A 19,169-nucleotide genomic window follows, 5' to 3' on the forward strand; every position below is an offset into this window, starting at 1 on the left:
ACAGTAGATAGAGAGATAGATAGCTAGATAGATAGATAGATAGAGAGATAGATAGATAGATAGATAGTAGACTGTAGATAGATAGATAGATAGATAGATAGATAGATAGATAGATACGATAGAATAGATAATAGATAGTAGATAGTTAGATTGATACGTTAATAGATAAGATACTGTAGATAGATTACAGTAGATAGCTAGATACGTAGATAGAGACGTAGATAGATAGATAGATGGACTAGCTACTGTAGATAGATAGATTTAATGTAGATGATCAGTAGATAAGAGGATAGATAGATAGATAGATAGATAGATAGATAGATAGATAGATAGATAGATATATGATAGATAGATAGATAGATAGTAGATAGATAGAAGATAGGATTAGATACTTGTAGCATGTAGATACTGTAGATAGATAGATAGATGATAGATAGATAGATAGATAGATAGATAGATAGATAGATAGATAGATTGATACTGTCGATAGATAGATTACTGTAGATTAGATACAGTCGATAGTAGATACTGTAGATAGATACAGTAGATAGATAGATAGATAGATAGATAGATAGATAGATAGATAGATAGCTAGAAGATAGATAGATAGATAGATGATAGATAGATAGATAGATACTACTGTAGATAGATAGATTACTGTATGATAGATACAGATAGATCGATAGATAGATAGATAGATAGATAGATAGATAGATAGATAGATAGATAGATAGATTAGATAGATAGATAGATAGATAGATAGATAGATATTTTATGATCCCAATTTGGGAAATTCTTTCATCACAGAAGCAGAAGTGTGTTCAGACTTTATAATACAATACTTTAAAAAGTGGTAATAGAGAATGAACAATTACAAATACAATGAAAAAATGATCTTGTCTTGTCTGGGCTCAGTGAAATGAGCTATTAGAGCACACACTTTTAAACCCTAATGATTTAAATAACAAGGTTCGTCCAGGAAAGTGGATTTACCTAATAGAAATACGCTGATTTATAGATGTGTCTTTCCCTATGTAAGTCAATTTGAAAACTACTTTTAGCCCAAGGCTTCACATGACTAACATGGATGTGGTGGAATCACCATTTGGCCACGACAACATTTGATTAAACGGCTGACGCACTTTCTGTGGGATGTGGAAATAGAATAAATGTCTTCAGTCACGGCTTAATAATGTGTGTACTGTGGTGTTTGACTCACAGCTGGCAGAGCGAAGAAGGAAATCCCCAGCAGAGCAAACCCGGCGGATAACAACCGTCCCGTCCACGTCTGCGGGGTCTTGTCACCGTAGCCGATGGTTGTCAGGGTGATCTGAAGGGTCAGAGGTCAGCAGAAAAGGTAATCAGGGCTTTGTCTGAAACCTGACCACGCTCGCTCACTCATTACTCACTATACAAAAGACTCTGAATAATTAATAATGAGCATAAAATTGTGATTTTTGGAACTTATGAATCATCATCAGTCTGCTTCATCACTTACAACTGCAGTGGTGCATTACTTTATGACGTGCAAACAGAAGCATTGATAAAGTAGGTGTGCTTTTTGTCCTTTTGGGATTATTTCCTAGATTTTCCATGGACATTTTTGAGAGCATAAGCTGGTGTTTTGCTGCAGTTCATGGTAGAAAATGCTTGACTTTAGAGGTAATAAGGAAAAATTGCAAATGTATGAAGAAGACATCTGTAATCTTACAAAGCCTTGTGTTCATTCAAAAGGTTTTGCTAACCATTGCACAATAGAATTAAAACAGATAACAAGGTTGTTGTTGGTGCTGGATTGAATGAAAACCCATTTCTAAACAAGCATATTTATTCAAATGTGATATAACTGAGTTGAATGTTGCACTGTGTGGCATTAAAGACTGTGTGTATAAGAAAAGATGCACTAAAGAAAAGGGCATATATAATCAGTTTATAGAAAATGATGGTAAGTGCATATTTCCATGGAGGCTGCCCAGTGGTAATGGCTCTTAGTTTTCTCTTTGTGTCAGCTCTTGCGTTGACTCATACAGTATCTGACAAAACTTAATCTTTCAGCCAGAATGATATAACAGCTTTTACTGTCACCCAGAGAGAGAAAGATGGTCCCGGACCCCCGAACGTGGGTACACTGTGCGTCTGAGTGTCATTCAGGAGAAAATTGAATTCATTGATTGGGCCATTTCTTGTGTGTGTGTTTTATGAAGGTTGAGTGGGTTTCAGATGTAGCGGGAAATAGAGCATTACGGCCAGCCGTGTGCGACACAACAAGCCGTTCCTGGTGGTTTCTGCAATGCATGTTTCATTAAGGTCAAACAGAAACTGTGAATAGAAATGAATCAGTCAGATTTCAGTTTTGTTTATTTTTCTTTTGCAAGGAACTAAAAGGGAGAGATTGATTACAATTCTCGTACACAATGGATAAAGGTCTACGTTCATGCCATGTAGGGGAGAAGGGGGTATGTTGAGCCAGTGGGTAAGTGGAACCACCCCCTGTAACCAGGCAACGCCATTTCTTTTTGGCTGTGACAGAGAGATGCTCATTGTGGTCTGGTAAGTAAACATTTTTACAACAAAACTTTTTTTGCTTGTCAAAGTACATTTTCTAGATGTCAGCTATATCGGCTGTCATGTCAAACAAAATGTATCCAGGTTTAAAAACATGTATTGTATATGTTGATGTGTTGGCAGCGTATTAAACCATGTGTGTGCTCACCGTTCCCCACCACAGAGCGTCGGCGTACGTGGCAAACTCTTGGTTGAATTCTTTCTCCACCAGATAGACCAAGAACGAGGAGAAGATTAACACCAGGAACCCAATGTACCAGGCAGTCACCAGCTCCTATTAGACACAGAAAAACATTATATTTATTAAAGGCTTTTACAGCACTTTGCTCAGATAGAAAGAGAAGTCTTATATTGGATACTTTAATCTTGAATTCAATCCAATTGAATATTTCGTTTTTCATTCTCTTTTGACATAAAACAAGTGTATTTTTTTACAGTTGAACTAAACTGAATTAATTACATTTGGTGTCTAAAACAGTCCTGGCAAACACCTGTCTGTAAATATCACTCAGTTATTGCTTCAATATATAGATACATGTTAAAGGTCACCTATCATGCTATTTTTAGGCAATAGCATAGGTCTCAGATATATAAGAATATATAAAAAACATGTCTATGAAGTGTTTTGCTCAAAACACCAAACAGATCACCCATTCTAGCCATGCCACATATCCCTCTATTCACTGCCCCTGTTTCAAAAGTGCTGATTTTGTGTATAAAGCTTTAAAAAAAAAAAATTGATGTTATACCACAAAGTGATACCACAAGGTGAGTTCCTTTTTATTTCCTGCTTCTTCACACACATGCTCTCCAGTACAGGTTAGCTCTGAGTGTTAGCGATGCTAATGTAAACACCGACCATATTACGTCTAAAACAGTCGGGCATTGTTTCTGATAGCAACGTTTCTGATAGGGCCGTGGGTGTAAAGCCAGCCTACATTTCCGATATTACGTCATATCGGACGCAAATCTGGATCAGCTCCGTTGTAGCCCCGTTTTTAAAGATTTGGGTACGGACGAAAAGAGAGAGGGTTTTATTTTCTGACGCTGCATGAGTTCCCTGACACACTGGGGACACATATTTATGTATAAAAGACATCAAAAAGTGCATTTTGCTGATACTGTAGGTCCCCTTAAAATTGTATAATACTTGCTAAAACTCTGTGTGCAACATTATCAAAACTGGATAATTAGCATGAGTAGTAATATAGGCCTACCCAGGATTAATAAAGAATGAAAGTGCTTCTAGGTTAATAAAAACAAGTCAAAAATACAAGGGAATTGATGCAATAATCCAAGGCCTTATTAACAGATTTTATAATAACTGAACCATAAAAATAGAGGTTCAGAAGAAAAGAAGCTATTGTTATGACCCTACCTTACTATGTGCAATAAAACTACAGACCCCAGCAGCTTCCAGGTGCCCCCCCTCCGGTCCATGCGCACCATGCGCAGGATCTGCAGGAAACGCAGGCTTCGCAGCGCAGAGGTGGCAACGATGTTGCCCTGACTACCGGCCGAAACCACAGCAACCGAGGCGATGAGTACGATGATGTCTGAGGTGTAGAAGACGAAATAAAGGTCACAGAGTAAACAATATTAGTAGCAGGAACTGTGGTTGACTCACTTACTTTCTACATCCATCAATCACCTTTAAAACAACTATTGATTCACTACAAGTCTCTATCAGTCTTCTTCTGTCATTCTGTCGAAGACACTTGAATGCACCATTTGTTCTCTTTTATTTCCCAGCAGGCTCTTCTCCTCCCTGCTGGAGCAACTTCAGAAGGATCGAGAGCCACTGGACGACAAATGGATGTTTTTTTTTCTTCTCTTTTCATACTCGTTACATTTACTGGACACTGAAGAGGATCACTCAAGAACAGCGATAATGTGTATTAGACAATAGCATCAGTACCGGATAATTATCTATTATAGAGGACATAGTACGCTAACTTTCAGGTTCATTTTGTATTAGGTTCAAAAAGCTCTTTATTTTCTCATACCGCCTGTGCTGCATCACCTCTTCAAAGTCAAAGTCAACTTTATTGTCAATCTTCCAGTTTGTGTGTACAGGACAGAGAGATCGAAATACCGTTTCCCACAATACAAAAATACAATATGTATACAAATATATATACAAATATGTATATACCTATATACACACACAATCAACAGACACATTTCTACTATGCACACATTAAGGACATACATAAAAGCACAACAATCCATATATACAAAATAAACAGTCACTTCACTTTTCACCCTCTGTCTGAAACCAGATTGGGTGCTCTGATTGGTTAGCTGGCCATCTCTGTTGTGATTGGTCAACTGCTTAGAGATTTCCCGCCCCTTAGCCTATCCACACACACACACACACACCCACACACACACACCACACACACACACACACACACACACACACACACACACACACCCACACACACACACACACACACACACACACACACACACACACACACACACACACACACACACACACACCACATCACACACACACACACACACACACACACACACACCTACCTATGACACAGAAGGGTTTCCTGGCGAAGCGGAGGCGTCCCTGCCAGCCTCGGTAGCGGCAGCAGCATCCGGCACTCCATATCCTGATGATGTACTCCAGACCAAACACTACAATCATCACAAACTCCTGCAGGACACACACAAGCAGAAAACACACATATTTAAACCTTTAAAGCACCAGCGGAAAAGACAGACGTATCAAGGGGTCAAGGATTCTATAGTTGGTTACCGTTAGCTTTTCTAATGAAACAGAAAACACGTTTAGTCTCAATATTCTGAAAAGGTCAATTTGTAGTAAATGTGAAAAAAAGTACTTACTTACCTTCATTAGGAACTATATTATTGCTTTTTTATATATTGTATCTTTTAATGCAACAATATGATAAAAGCTAATTCATTTTGTGTGAAAACCTGTTCTGCAATAAAACAGATTATAATGATGACTGTGTTGTAAAGTCATTTATAGTCTTTTTGTTTAACATGTTCACATTTCCTGGCAGGAAAAGCACAGGACTAATTTGTATTATTAATAATGGCTTTATTCCATTAGCGTGTGCCAGTTCCAGGCCCTTCCGTTACGCATGCTGCTCACTGGCCTGACGTACTGCAACACTTCAGAGAAACAGACCTATTGTTTCTGTTATTAGTCACACCTGTGCTTTTCCTGCTATGACAGTTTGAGATGTCTGCTGTGAGAAAGGCTAACCCGTGCCTACCTAGCTACATAAATCACAATAAAACAGTCACATGAAAAGGTTGAAATCACTCTCATGTCTGTCCGTTAATCATGAAGCTGCAGCCAGTAGGCAGGATGGGAAGTCATCATGCTCAGAAACAGTGCCTCTGAATCCTGTGGCTTATCCAATAACTTCGAGACTGTCTTTTGAACGAGATGTTGAATTTTTAAAATACAATTTTCTTTTGCTTTGACCACCATAGATGGAATGATTTCCTCAGTTTTATCGGGGTGGAAGTAGAATTTCAGAGATGGATATTTTATAACCTGGAGAAATAAAAACTGTCTGCAAGGCTACGTACGACTGGAGGAGAGGAAAGTTTACGCAACTTCTGTAAACTATCGTGAACTTCTACTTATATAATGTGTGTGTAGATGTCTGTTCCTCCCCTACTTCACGTTTACTTCCTCTAAGTTTATGTTTTCGCACCTGCTTTTGCTGATGTCTTTCTGCTTCATCACATCTGAGGCAGAGACTGATGACTTTAATTGAATTGTAACAGCATCTTCATTGGCAAGGGACCAATCATTACATATGACTATAGTGCTGAAAATGCTAAATGAGCATCTCTTATGCAGACTCATTACTGAGCTCCACACATTCAAAATAATTAATTTGTTTGTGATTGTGTGTGAGTACGTCCTACCAGGATGAGCAGGCAGTGAGCAGAGAATTCCTGGTGAGCAGGGATGGTGGAAAACACAGAGAGAACCAGACACCCAAACACCAGGATGAACCTGTGGAGACAAAAACACACACACACATATACACACACACACACAATCAGCTGCGCTTAATAAATAAATCTAACCACATATTAAGGAGTTTTGGCTCGTTAGCTCAGGTAATGAACCCATCTGCAGTGATTAACACAGAGAATGCGTGAACCTGCAAGCTATAAAATGACGTGATTACTTCCACTCTTCCAGGCTTCATTAAGCAGGATTTAAACCGTACCAAACATTATTAAGAGCAGGATAAGCACTGTAGAAAGCTCCACCAAGCTTTATTATACACAGCTGATTCACATCCTGTATGAATGGACTGAAGGTCAACAAGTCCTTCTCACAGTAACACTGGCTGAACGAGCCCTTGACACATTCGTGCACGATATGATGTGTGTGTGAGCTTGATTTGTAATTGGTGATTGTAGTTATTAACTAGGAATGTAGGAACATTCATTCTTTTAAAGTAGTCATTTGCGAGTGGTTCAGCAGCATTTCTGGCTCAACGTCATCATTGTTGTGATGTTTTCAAACTGCTCGTGGTGTCCTTTACCTTCTGTATTTTGTAATAAATGACAGTCATTTGACAAAAATATTTTGTCCAAAGAAACCTCACATTTTTTGGTAGACGAGAAATAAGCTTATATATAATCATCATGTATATTTTCTTGACTTTCACATAACCTCTGATATAGTAATATAAAGGGCTCAGTCAAATTTCAGTGTAGAAATTAATTAAATGTGAACATCTATGAATAACAATGAAAGGTTCTGTTTTCAGGTTCGAATCCTTTAGTTTTTGAGATTTTCACAGAACTTTGAGGCAAACACCGTCCAACCTGCTCTTCCTCCTGAGATATTAAAGGTCCCATGTCATGCTTTTCTGGTTATTACCCGTCCCCTTGTGTGTTATGTAGCTTTTTCTGCATGTAAACGGTCTGCAGAGTCACAAACCCTCAAAGTAAACCCTGTAGCGAGTAAAACTCTAACACAGAAAAGACCTGTCTATGCTGCCCCAGAACGCCTCGTTGGAGATTTCTCATTTTCCATTTGTTTCTTCCGGGAACCAAAATGGACCAATCCGCGGAGCTCCTCACACACCAGGACCTTTAGCGTACATTTTCAACTAACAGGGAGTCCCATTGACTTGCATAGAGCTCCCTGGTTGGTAATAGACGAGTTGGGATCGCGGAGAAATGCTCTCCGCAGACCCATTCTCACAGCGTTTATAAACCTTTTTCTTACTCAATATCAAGCCACACTTATTGTTTTTACTTCGGCTGTGAGTGTTTGTGTGTGCTCAGGATGAGTTTCGCGCTGTCCCGCTGTCCCGCCGACCCGGAAACCACACCAGTAAGCCAGCTCACTGAGCAGCGAGCCTCGCAACGTCCCGACCAATCAGAGCACACTGGGCTCACAGGGAGGGGGGGGGGCAGGAGCTCCAACAAGCCGTTTAGGACAGAGAGTGAATACACATACTATACAGAGATGCTGTATGAGAAACCAATGTGAGTTTGGAAAATTGCACAATATACATCTATTCTAGTAGACCTCAACAATGGAATTATGATCAGTAGAAATGGCCATGACATGGGACCTTTAACACCTGTGACAAAGGATGGGTTTATTTTGGCAACACTGGTATCTACAGTATGTAAGCATATATGTTCCTATTGATTTAACCAGGTTTTTAGATATGAACAAACATAATGAGCACAACAGGGTTGAATGGATTTTCATTTGTGGTTCTCACACGATTGAAAATGGCATCAAAACATTTGAAAGCAAAACGTTTTTCCAGAAACAATGTCCTTGCCCTTTAGTGGAGTTATTTCTACTGAGGAAATAGTCCCTCCTTTGGAGAAAAACCCGTTACTGTTGACAATTTGAAACGTGAAACTTGTCATTGCTATGAGCCATACTAAAAAAAATCCAATCCACTTCCACAGGATGAGGATGGAAACATGTCAGAGCTGATCTCTGAAGACACAGTATCGATCAACAAAGACTACAATGGAAAACAAAGGAGGTGAGAAACAAAACAGTGTTTCCTAATTCAGGTTTAAATGAACTGCATACACGCTGAGTCATCATTCTGACAGTAACACTGAAGTTCCCATCAGTTTGGAGATGTGAAAACACTGATATACCCCAAGAAAAAAGCTCCATTAAATACTGTTTCTAATTTCACGAACACATATTGCATCTTTACTTTATTTAAGCCTCGAAAGAAGTCCAATCAGAGCCCTCCTCATTGCCTGCCTGACCCCAAACACTCCTCTGCTGCTCGGAGGAAACCGCTCAATCCGTGAGTCATATGGTAACTTTGTTAATGAGCAAATACACATTAAAATTCATAAAGCAGGATCCAAGCAACATATGCACTTGCTAGCCTGCTGGTCCCTCTCCACAACCATCTGTCTTTCTGATTTACAGTCTTCTCATCTCTGCAGAGTGTTTGTTTTCTGTGCCTCGTTCCCCTCTCCTCTCCAGAGCCCTCTGTCTTATTTTCTCTTGAATCTTTTATGCTCTGTCTCTCTCATCCCTTCCTCCTCGCCTCCCTTCTCCATCCCTTTGTCTTTCTTTCTCTCGTGTATGATTGAAGCCATCATTTCTTTTCCATGGGATACACAAGAGAATATGAAAAGAAGGCTTATATGTGTGTGTGTATGAATAGTGTGTGTACCTGTCGCTGGGTTACAGCAGAGGATGATGGTTTCTAACATCCAGCCCACATCTGCATCTGATACTGTTTACTTCTTTAATAGCTCTTTACAGTCACACAGACAAATTTACCAAGACAACATCCAGTTTTGGTATTAACCGCTGATCCCCAATGACTCTTAACTGTAAAAGGCAGCCTTTTCACTTTTCAATGTATACCTGAGGTCCAAATCTGTGGACCTTGTGTTAAGATTGTTTAGTCAAATGATGTCTACAACATCAAGAATATACTGTCAAGCTCAAATGTTGATTGGTTTGTGCAGTATTTATGGTGAAGATATGAAAATGCCTCCATTGGACACCTTTGTTTACTTCCGTAACATTGGGACATTATATTTGCTAGCGCGCCAACACATTGGACGTGATTGGCCAAGAGGCGGGACATCTCTACGCGGTTGACCGATCACAACAGAGCCGGCCAGCTAACCAGTCAGAGCAGACTGGGCTCTGGTTTCAGACAGAGGGTGAAAAGAGGTGCTGGCAGTATGAGAGAAATACAGAGCTTTTTGAACATTAAAGGTAGGGTAGGTAAGAATGGAGAAACCAGAGCCCCTCCTCCAACACACACGAACGCGCACATGACCAATGAGGGCACGAGATAAGTTTGTGCACGAGATGGAAGGCTGACAGGCAGGTAGGACATCCAGTTATTTTAGCCGGGCCGGCTCAGATGATTGGTCGTGCTTTTTACAGTATTACGGCTTCCACAGATGAATTTTTTTAATGTATTTATTGTCAAAGCATTTAATGTATTCATTGTCAAAGCATTTAATGTATTCATTGCTATCGGGATGTTAAGAGCATTCCATGGAATATAACAAAAAGTGTTTCTGAAGTGAATTACCTACCCCACCTTTAAAGCATGGAGACATGTCACAGCATAATATGTCCTCTTTAACGCACTTACAAAAGCAGGTACAGGTGATGAAACTTAAACTTATAAAGTAGAGTTTAAAATACTTCCTGCCATTGAAATGAAGGCTGTGACTTCTTAGAAACAAAACAGAATTCATGATTCTTGTAAAATGATGGCTGAGTGTGTAAACAGGTGATACAGTATCTCTGAATTTGGCTTTACCTTCCTACCTTGTCACTGTGAGCCTCACTGCACAAACATCAAGATTGGTTACAACGTTTTTTTGGCAGCAAACTGAATTTCACTGACTTTCACCCATAATAAAGTTAAATAAAACGCTCAGTTGAATGTCAGTTTCACATGAAATCCCTCAGGGTAAAAGAGTGTAATGTTGTGAAATTAAACATCAAGAAATTGCATTAACGAAAGGTTTATTCTCGAGGTCTGAGTCCTGTTTCTGTTCTCACATCAAAGAACGTCAAGGCTTTATAAAAGAGTGAAATAATTCAAACCAAACAGAGTTCAGTGTGCCTGAATATGGAGACTGACGAGCGGTGTTTCTTTGTTCAGAGACCTTCATTTCAGCTTCGGGAGAAACAAGACCATTATATGAAATTGAATTGCGCCTACAATATATTCAGAAGCTACATGTATCATTTTAGAAGCACATTATGTTTCTTTGAAAGAAGTTATAATACATCCTGCAGTCGTACAAACCTCACATTTAAAAGAACGTCTACCATTACAGGTTGGCTGTACATCCAGTATTATGCTTAATTACAGAATGCCTTTAATTCGAAACACTGGGATATAAAAGCTCCATAATAATATCTAAGAACAGTTATCAAAAGGTTCCCTAATTGCAGCTGCTTTTCCATGCTAGTGGCAAAGTTTAAAGGATTATTTACAAATGTATGAAGATGAATATAAATCTGAAGTCTGTTATGTATGGATGCGAAACAAGAACATTATTAGTTAAGCGTAACATACAAATATTTAATATTTAATGTATTCATTATTATTATTATTATTATTAAAGGGGACCTATCATGCAAAATGCACCTTTGTACGTCTTTTATACATGAATATGTGTCCCCGGTGTTCCAGGGAACTCACCAAGTGTCAGAAAACACAACCCTCTCTATTTTCCTCCATACCCAAATCTCTAAAAAAGGGGCTGCAACGGACCTGATACAAACTGATCCAGATTTGAACACTGTCCTGACGTCAGGACGGTGGCGCTACGGCTATTGGGCCAACTCCACCAATCAGGAGGAGACAGCCACGGCCATTGCCGTTCGAAAGCGCTGGAGACGCTGTAGTACATATGCCAGGCCTGTAGATGGTGCTGTTCTCACTGAATCTGCCCTTGCTAAAACAGAGCTAAAAAATGTCAAATTGAGCGAAATGAGGCATGGCTAAAATGCATGATCTGTTTGGTATTTTGAAAAAAAAATAAGTATAAATATGCCTTATATAGGTATGGTCCTACACTATATTATTCAAATATAGCATGATAGGTCCGCAAGTATTTGCGGAGACGCAAGCTGTCTACATGCTTCCAATCTTCATGCTAATCTAATCTAAACTAATCCCCTATTGGCTCTGGATCCAAAAGATCCAAAGACATACGTTTGGTATTGATCTTCTTATCTAACTATAACAAGAAGTGCATCACGTTCTCAAAACTGGCGTGCGTCATATTATTCCACAGTGGAAGTGAGCGTGTCATGTGCTTTGGGAGCTCCTCTCTAAATGCCAGTCAATTCCTTTTTTATTAAATATCTGAGCTGAGTGTTGACGTCATGATGTCAAACCAACATCTGTTAAAGCTGGTGCTTGACGTCCTCAGTGGACTACAGAGAAGTTGCAGCTGTGTTAGAGTTCCCGACAAACGCACTCCTACTTTATATTGATGAAAGACCTGAAGACCTGAAGACCAAACCATGTGCAGCTCAAACTTCTCTGCAAGCTCCTAAAGATGCCTGAAAAGCGTGAGGGTGAGTGTGTGTGGGTGGGTGAGTGTGTGTGAGATCAGGTCCTTGGAGATTTGCAGCCTCATTATGCGCATAATGTTTGGGAATTTTTTTTTTTTTAATTGAATAGCACGTTGATGAATATTAAACTTTCCAATCCACAGTATTTTGAATCAACTTCCAATTTCCTGTGAAGATGTCTGTCATTAAATAGTTTGAATGTTCCCACGACTGATGGTCCACCAAGTTATATTTTATAAGTGTATATCGCTGGTTTGTCGGTAGGACAATATACGATACGATACGATATACTTTATTGTCCCCGTAAGGACATTTGTTCTGGACTCCGTCCTGTAGTTCCGCATACATGTACATATACAAACATAGTGGACATTAAGAGACACACACATATCATCAGTCATACACCGTTTGAACAAACACAATACACAGACGCACATACTGACAATGGCGACCTATTGCACAACCCTCATGGCCAACATTTAAAATGCATTGATGATTTGTAAGTCATACTTCAAAATGCACTCACCATACCATTCTTATATTAGTTTTTAAAGATGAAGACATTGCCAGCAGCCAATTGTATTCACTTAGTTTAAAGACCGCAGCAAAAGGGAAACTCATCTGCCAACCTCTTAAGTCTTCATCTTCATATTGAAGGTTGTTGGGGTGAGCCCAGTTATGTCAAGCTTTGTTTACATTCAAGGTTTTGCACTAATATATAAAATAAAATATACATGAAGTGGAGAGTAGTACACCATGCTGTACACACACGCCATCCACACAACTTCAGAGGAGAATATCTGACTTTTTTTTACACAGATGATAAATTGCAGCTCAGACGACACATCTAAGTGGAAGAAGATTTAAAATCATCTAACAGACTTTCAGATGTCACTGTAAATCTACAATGTTGCAAGTTAATCACGAAGAGCATAAATTATTCTATGTATTGTCAAAGAAGATAGACGCACATGTAAATATGAACGTATAAATAATAAATATGTTTATGATAAAGGAGAGGAATACTTTAAAAGGGAGCACATGTTTTCCTCTATGTGTTTATATGAAATAAACATCTGAGAATGGGAAGGAGTGCGTGTGTGTGTGTGTGTGTGTGTGTGTGTATGTGTATGTGTGTGTGCGTGTGTGTGTGTGTGTGTGTGTGTGTGTGTGTGTGTGTGTGTGTGTGTGTGTGTGTGTGTGTGTGTGTGTGTGTGTGTGTGTGTGACAGATCGGCTATGTGCGAGGTCAGGTTTTTCCACACAATACGGTCTGGTATCATTATCTATTTCCTTCTTTATTTCTCTGCCAACCGTGCATACCCTTTCAATCAAGAATGAGGGAGGGAACGGAAACAGAGAGCGAAAGATTGAAAGAGGAAAAGAGAAAGTGAGGGAGACGTTGAGGCCAAGGAGTGAAAGCCTCATCACATGTTAAGGTAACAGAAGAAAAAGATAGATGTGAAAGGAGATAGGAGCGTCATGTTAGAGAAGAACAGCAGCAGAGATGTCAAAAAGAGAACATCTTGAATCAAAAGGCGCTTTCACACTTTTCCCTTTTACTTCTGATAGTTCCTGGGATTTTGCGTTCACACCAAAAAGAGAACTTAGTTCATGAGAACTTTCCCCCCCTTTTCAGTCCCTGCTAGAGAGGTGGTACTTTCCTGGGGAGAAAAAAGTTCAAATTTCTGATTGGCTGGGCGAATTGCAAACCACGCCCCGTAAAACTTGGAAAAGTTTTGTGAAGCCGCCATTGTATTTGCTGGAATTAGCATTATTAGCATTAGCCCGGCGCATCAACGGAGAGAGACTAACTTATGGCAACACAAAAAAAAACATGGGAGCGGTGGAATGATGAGGAGGTGTCGGCGTTCTGGCGATTTACTCGGAAGGCTTCAGTAGAAGCTGCTGGGAGTCCCAGCAGCTTCTACTGAAGCCAGTCCCCAACTCCGGGGACTTCCGGCCGGGGACTCCGGGTGGCAGTATACACCGTGAAGTGGTTTGCGGCCTGCCAGTAAACCCAAAGCAGAAGAAGAAGAAGTGACGGCTTCATTTGGGTAATCTTCCCTTAGGGACTTATTCCGGTGTGAACGCGATCTGCTCTTTAGAACTAAGTGCTGGGAACTAAGTGCTGGGAACTAAGTGCTGGGAATTAAGTGCTGGGAACTAAGTGCTGGGAACTAAGTACGGCAAAGTACTTGGTGTGAAAGCGGCTAAAGTGACTACAGGAGGAGTGAGATCAGCATGTTCTCCTGGATGAGGAGGGCTAGAAGAGGCTGTGATGGGGAGATAAAGATCGAGCTTCGCTATAAATATAATTTCTCCTTCTAGGAACTGGTAGATCTGTACATCAGAAATAAAACAAGAGAGACAAAGAAGAAGAGCGATATTAAAACAGAGAAGACAAGCTGGGAGGACAGAGGGAGCACAGTCACTCTCTTCTTTCCTTTCAGTCTCTTGTTGGAGTCATTGATCATGTTTTTATTCTAATCAATGCCTACAGTATTCTCGCAGTGCATGGTAAAGTTTGCTACTTATTCTCACACTTTCAAACTTACATGATAGGAGAGGGAGGTTTGACTGTGAGAGGAGAGAAAAAGGCAAGATGAGAGAAAGGGGGGAGGGAGTGAGGAAGAGGGATGGAGCCAGGACGCCTCCTTGCCAACGGTCTATTAGTTAATCCTTGTGTTTATCCAGTCGAGTGCAGTATCTTACCTGATGATGGCAGCGATAAAACATACGGTTTTATTTCTAAGCAACTACTTGACCAAACAGAGCCGGGGCCAAGGACACGCGCTGCACGGGCCAGCTTTCTCTGCACACTTCTGAGAGGTTTCTTACTCCATCACAACACAGATCAACAACACTAATGGTCGTGCTTTGTACTTCTCGGATTCACCTCAGAAAGTTCAAGGAGCTGGATCAGCTGGAGCGGGAAGGAATCCAATGTCTAGCTTACAGAAGCTTTAAAAGAGGCGCATCTGTGTTGACACAAAGGCATGAACACGGGCTGACGTTTTGTTTTGCATGTGTGAGGCAATATAAAGAACAATGGTGAACATTAAAGCATGTCAAAACAGTAGAGGTACACAAAAACTAATATGAACCTGAACATTTGCACAATAGGGCCCCTTTAAGATTACTCTGAACTCCAAAAAACAAATCTTTGGAGGCCAACTCAATCAGACAGAAGACGTAGTAAAGGAATGGTTTTCTGTCCAGACAGATACATACATATACAATGCTTTCTTCTTTTGATTTGACAGTGTAGATAAAGCCAGCATGTTACATTGGGGAGCCATCATGCGCCATGCAATACTTGAAACAAGTTATAATCAGTATAAAATGTACAAGGTTGTTTAAGCAATAGTTATAGTTATGGAAGGAACAGATGCAGGGAGGGTAATGGTAGGGAAGGAGGATATATGGATCCTCTGGATGATGCTCCAGTGATGAATGAGATTAGGAATATAACTCATTAGATGTCTTTGTTTTACAGCAAATGTGTACCCTCATAATATTTTTAAATCTTAATAAAAACCTACCGACATTGAGTAGCAGAGAGGGATTGAACCCCTGGTGACATGTCTGAGCATGTCTCCTCACCAGTAATATACCAGCGTAAGAAGCAGCCGTTTGTTTCCTTATTCATCAGCTCAAAGCCATATGATCGCAGCAAAGAGAGACCGAGAGAGAGAGAGATAGATAGAGAAGTGTAGGAGAGAGAAAGAAAGACAGAGCCGGACAGGAGCCAACTTTCCATGATGTGGGATGAACCGAGGATAGGTGACGGGTGCGAGAAGAGTCGGAAAGCTTTTAGTGTGTGTGTGTGTGTGTGTGTGTGTGTGTGTGTGTGTGTGCGTGTGTGTGTGTGTGTGTGTGTGTGTGTGTGTTCTCACTAACTAGACACAGACTGACGTACTGTAAAAGAAGGCCAACAACTAACAGGGTTCATAAAAACACAGGCTTAAAGGCTCTCAAACACACACAGTGACACACACACACACACACACACACACACACACACACACACACACACACACACACACACACACACACACACACACACACACACACACACCACACACACACACACACACACACACACACACACACACACACACACACACACACACACACACACACACACACACACACACACACACACACACACACACACACACACACACACACACACACACACACACACACACACACACGATTCCGATCAGCACCCATCTCAGCACTAATACCAGACCAAGACTCCTGTTCTGAGTGCTGCTCAGCAGATGTCAGACGTGACAGAAAGAGAAAATATACACATCTAAAAAGAGACAAACTGAACCAATAACTAAACATCAGATTACCAAAAATGTCACGACAGAAGGGGAGAGGGTTGAGCTCCGATCTCTTTCTCCTTGAACTTTATATCAAACGCTTTTTATCATTTGATCTCGGAGAAATCAGAGTACACATAAACACAGTCTCATCCAAATCAAACCTCTGAGCCAAAGGAATTATAGAAGCACAACTCTGCAGATGCTGTAGACCTGAAGTTATCTATTTTGCAATAAACCGTCTGCTGGTACATTTAGCAGATACACTTTCCTCCCTCTTCTATCTGTGGACTAAACAGTGCCATTTTTCCACTTAGCTGGGCAAGCAATATTTCGCATTATGACAGAGGGCCATGTACCTTTTGTGTCTGAGGAAATCCACCGGGTTTAGTGGACAGCTTTATTTACTGCCACTTAAATATGAGTTATAGCAGCATGTGATGAAGGCTCATTACTCAGAACAATGCACAGAGTTCAATGTCTGTGCAGTTTAATTTAGCTTGGTTCAGCAAAGACAACAATATAGTTTGTTTGGAATCTATCTATTTCCTTTCGTCTGTATTTTGGCAAACAAGGCATATTTTAAAAGGTAGTTTGGAAAGCACGTTTACTTGCTTATATTTATAGATTTATTTTAAAATTGGGTGCACTTAGTTAAGGTGTATTACTTGTGTAGTTTCCACAGTTTAGAAGCAAACTAAAGGTCTGTTCTGTTTTATTACGTTTGATTTGTGTTAGGTTACTTATTGAATATACTCTAAAATACAGAGTGCCATTAAGCAGAAACAGGGGGAATTTAAGATACTGAAGATTTGACATTTTAAAACCGTATCCCTCAGAGCAATATTTAATTAAAGATGACCTTTCCTACATGTTTGCAGTTTTTTTTTTATCTATCCAGCATGTGTCGATTGCTCACGATGACTCAAGGGATTTGATGATTTACAAATGTTTCTAGAATCATTTTGAGGCTTAAGTAAATTCCCTTGTTGAGTCGTCTTCAACAAACTGTTGCATTCTGGGAAGTGAAGCCACCAGACTAAGGAATGATGTGGAATAAATACATGTTTTATCCCTTTTTCTGTTGCATCGATTCAATCCCAAATTGGTGGTGTACCTTTTTAAACCAGTGTGTTAGAGTCTGACTGCTTCTTCGAGAATTTCTTTCTAGGTTGTTATGCTCTAAAAAGGAAATGAGACGGCGCCCCCTGCCAGATTAAAACCAGGGATGTTGCAGTTCATAGTTGGTAACCCTCTACATTTTAATTGCCTCACACATTGACTTGACAAATTAAAAAAATTCTGAAGGTACTTCCCTTAAATTGGAGAGGTTAAACTGAGGCTCTTTTTCAATCTAAATCGATCACTTTTAATGTATTTAGCATTTATTATACATTTCAAGACATTGTACCCCTTTCAATTGAATAATTAAAATAATACATTAACCACTACTAGCAAAATCGGATAGAAAGCACAAAACATGTCAATAACTGTGTGCTGCATAATTTTGAAAAAATAACTAAATAGGATTATTTTCACTAAATTGCAATAATATGATTCATGATATTGGAGAGGATAGCCCTCCATTCCAACAATACTTCATTCAAAAATAGTATTTTTACAATGATATAGCCTTTAAAGGTCCCCTATTATACTGTTTTTCATCAATATATTACAGGTCTCAGATATGTACAGAACCTGTCTCTGATTGGCTGAAACACCAAACAGATCATTGCAGCATCCCATAATCCCCTCTGTTTCAGCCCTGTTTCAAAAGTGCTGATTCTCTGTCTGTTACTTTAGATGAAAATAAGGAGCCCCTCCCCACGCCTCTCAGAGAGATATTTGGTTAAAAAGAACACAATGGTGCTCTAGGAGGAGATTCAGGTGATAAGGGGGGGGGGGGGGGGGGGTACCTTGGTTGGTGATTGGCTAATGGTTACACAAGCCAAAACATCATAAAGTGTCCAAAATCTGATCGACTCATTTTCAGACAGGTTTTTATAGAAATGGATCAGGACAAAAAGTGAGCGAATCTTTTTTTCCTGAAACTTTCAGAATCTCTTTACACAGAGGGGACAAGTAGATTTTGCATAATACAGTAGGTGACTTTTAAAGTATGTTGCCCTAGACTTTTTTGTGATTTCTGTAACATTTTTTGCTTTTACAGTCCTAGTGCTGAGCAAAAGCAGAAGATGATGAGAGGTGCACACACACTGAGGGGCTGTGGATGGAGGGGTGAGGGCTGAGGTGTTGAAATGCTTTGGGTGGAGTAGTCAGCTCATTAGACCGACAGATGGCTGACTGGTTCCCTTCGCACCGAGATAGGGCAACTCGTCTGGAGACAGGCTGACTAAGCGCGGCTTACGCCAGAAAAAGTGTTTCTCTTCTGAAATACTGTGAACGTGTTACTTATTGCATTTTCGAATGCTGAGTGCGCGTGCATAAATATGCATATTTGTGGTTATTGTACACTTAGTCCAAGCAGCTGTCAAGTGTGTCAGCGCATACATCCTCCCACACGTTGCCATCTGTTCTTCAGCAGAAAAGGCATATTCATTTTAAAGGTTAAATAGTTTTCTGATCCGTTGGTTTTCAATGTTTTTTCAGAGGTCTAGAAGATGTGAATATTGAAAGGAGAAAGGGGTGTCTGTGGGTAAAGGTCTAACTTATCAGTCATCA

The 19,169-nt window shown here is 40.0% G+C and overlaps 1 protein-coding gene across 1 annotated transcript in view; it reads right to left on the reverse strand.

Moving 5' to 3' along the window:
- Window positions 1-1,219: 1,219 nt before the first annotated feature.
- LOC117487191 (potassium voltage-gated channel subfamily KQT member 5-like) overlaps window positions 1,220-19,169 on the reverse strand; it is a gene marked incomplete at its 3' end in the record, with an annotated part of 75,334 nt that continues 57,384 nt past the window's right edge. Inside the window, 5 exon segments of the mRNA XM_034135850.1 lie at window positions 1,220-1,330; window positions 2,714-2,839; window positions 3,949-4,121; window positions 5,113-5,239; window positions 6,496-6,586. Coding sequence (XP_033991741.1) covers window positions 1,220-1,330; window positions 2,714-2,839; window positions 3,949-4,121; window positions 5,113-5,239; window positions 6,496-6,586 — 628 coding nt within the window.

The sequence above is a fragment of the Trematomus bernacchii genome, unplaced genomic scaffold, assembly GCF_902827165.1.
Source record: "Trematomus bernacchii unplaced genomic scaffold, fTreBer1.1, whole genome shotgun sequence".
In the NCBI taxonomy this organism is placed as follows: Eukaryota; Metazoa; Chordata; class Actinopteri; order Perciformes; family Nototheniidae; genus Trematomus; species Trematomus bernacchii.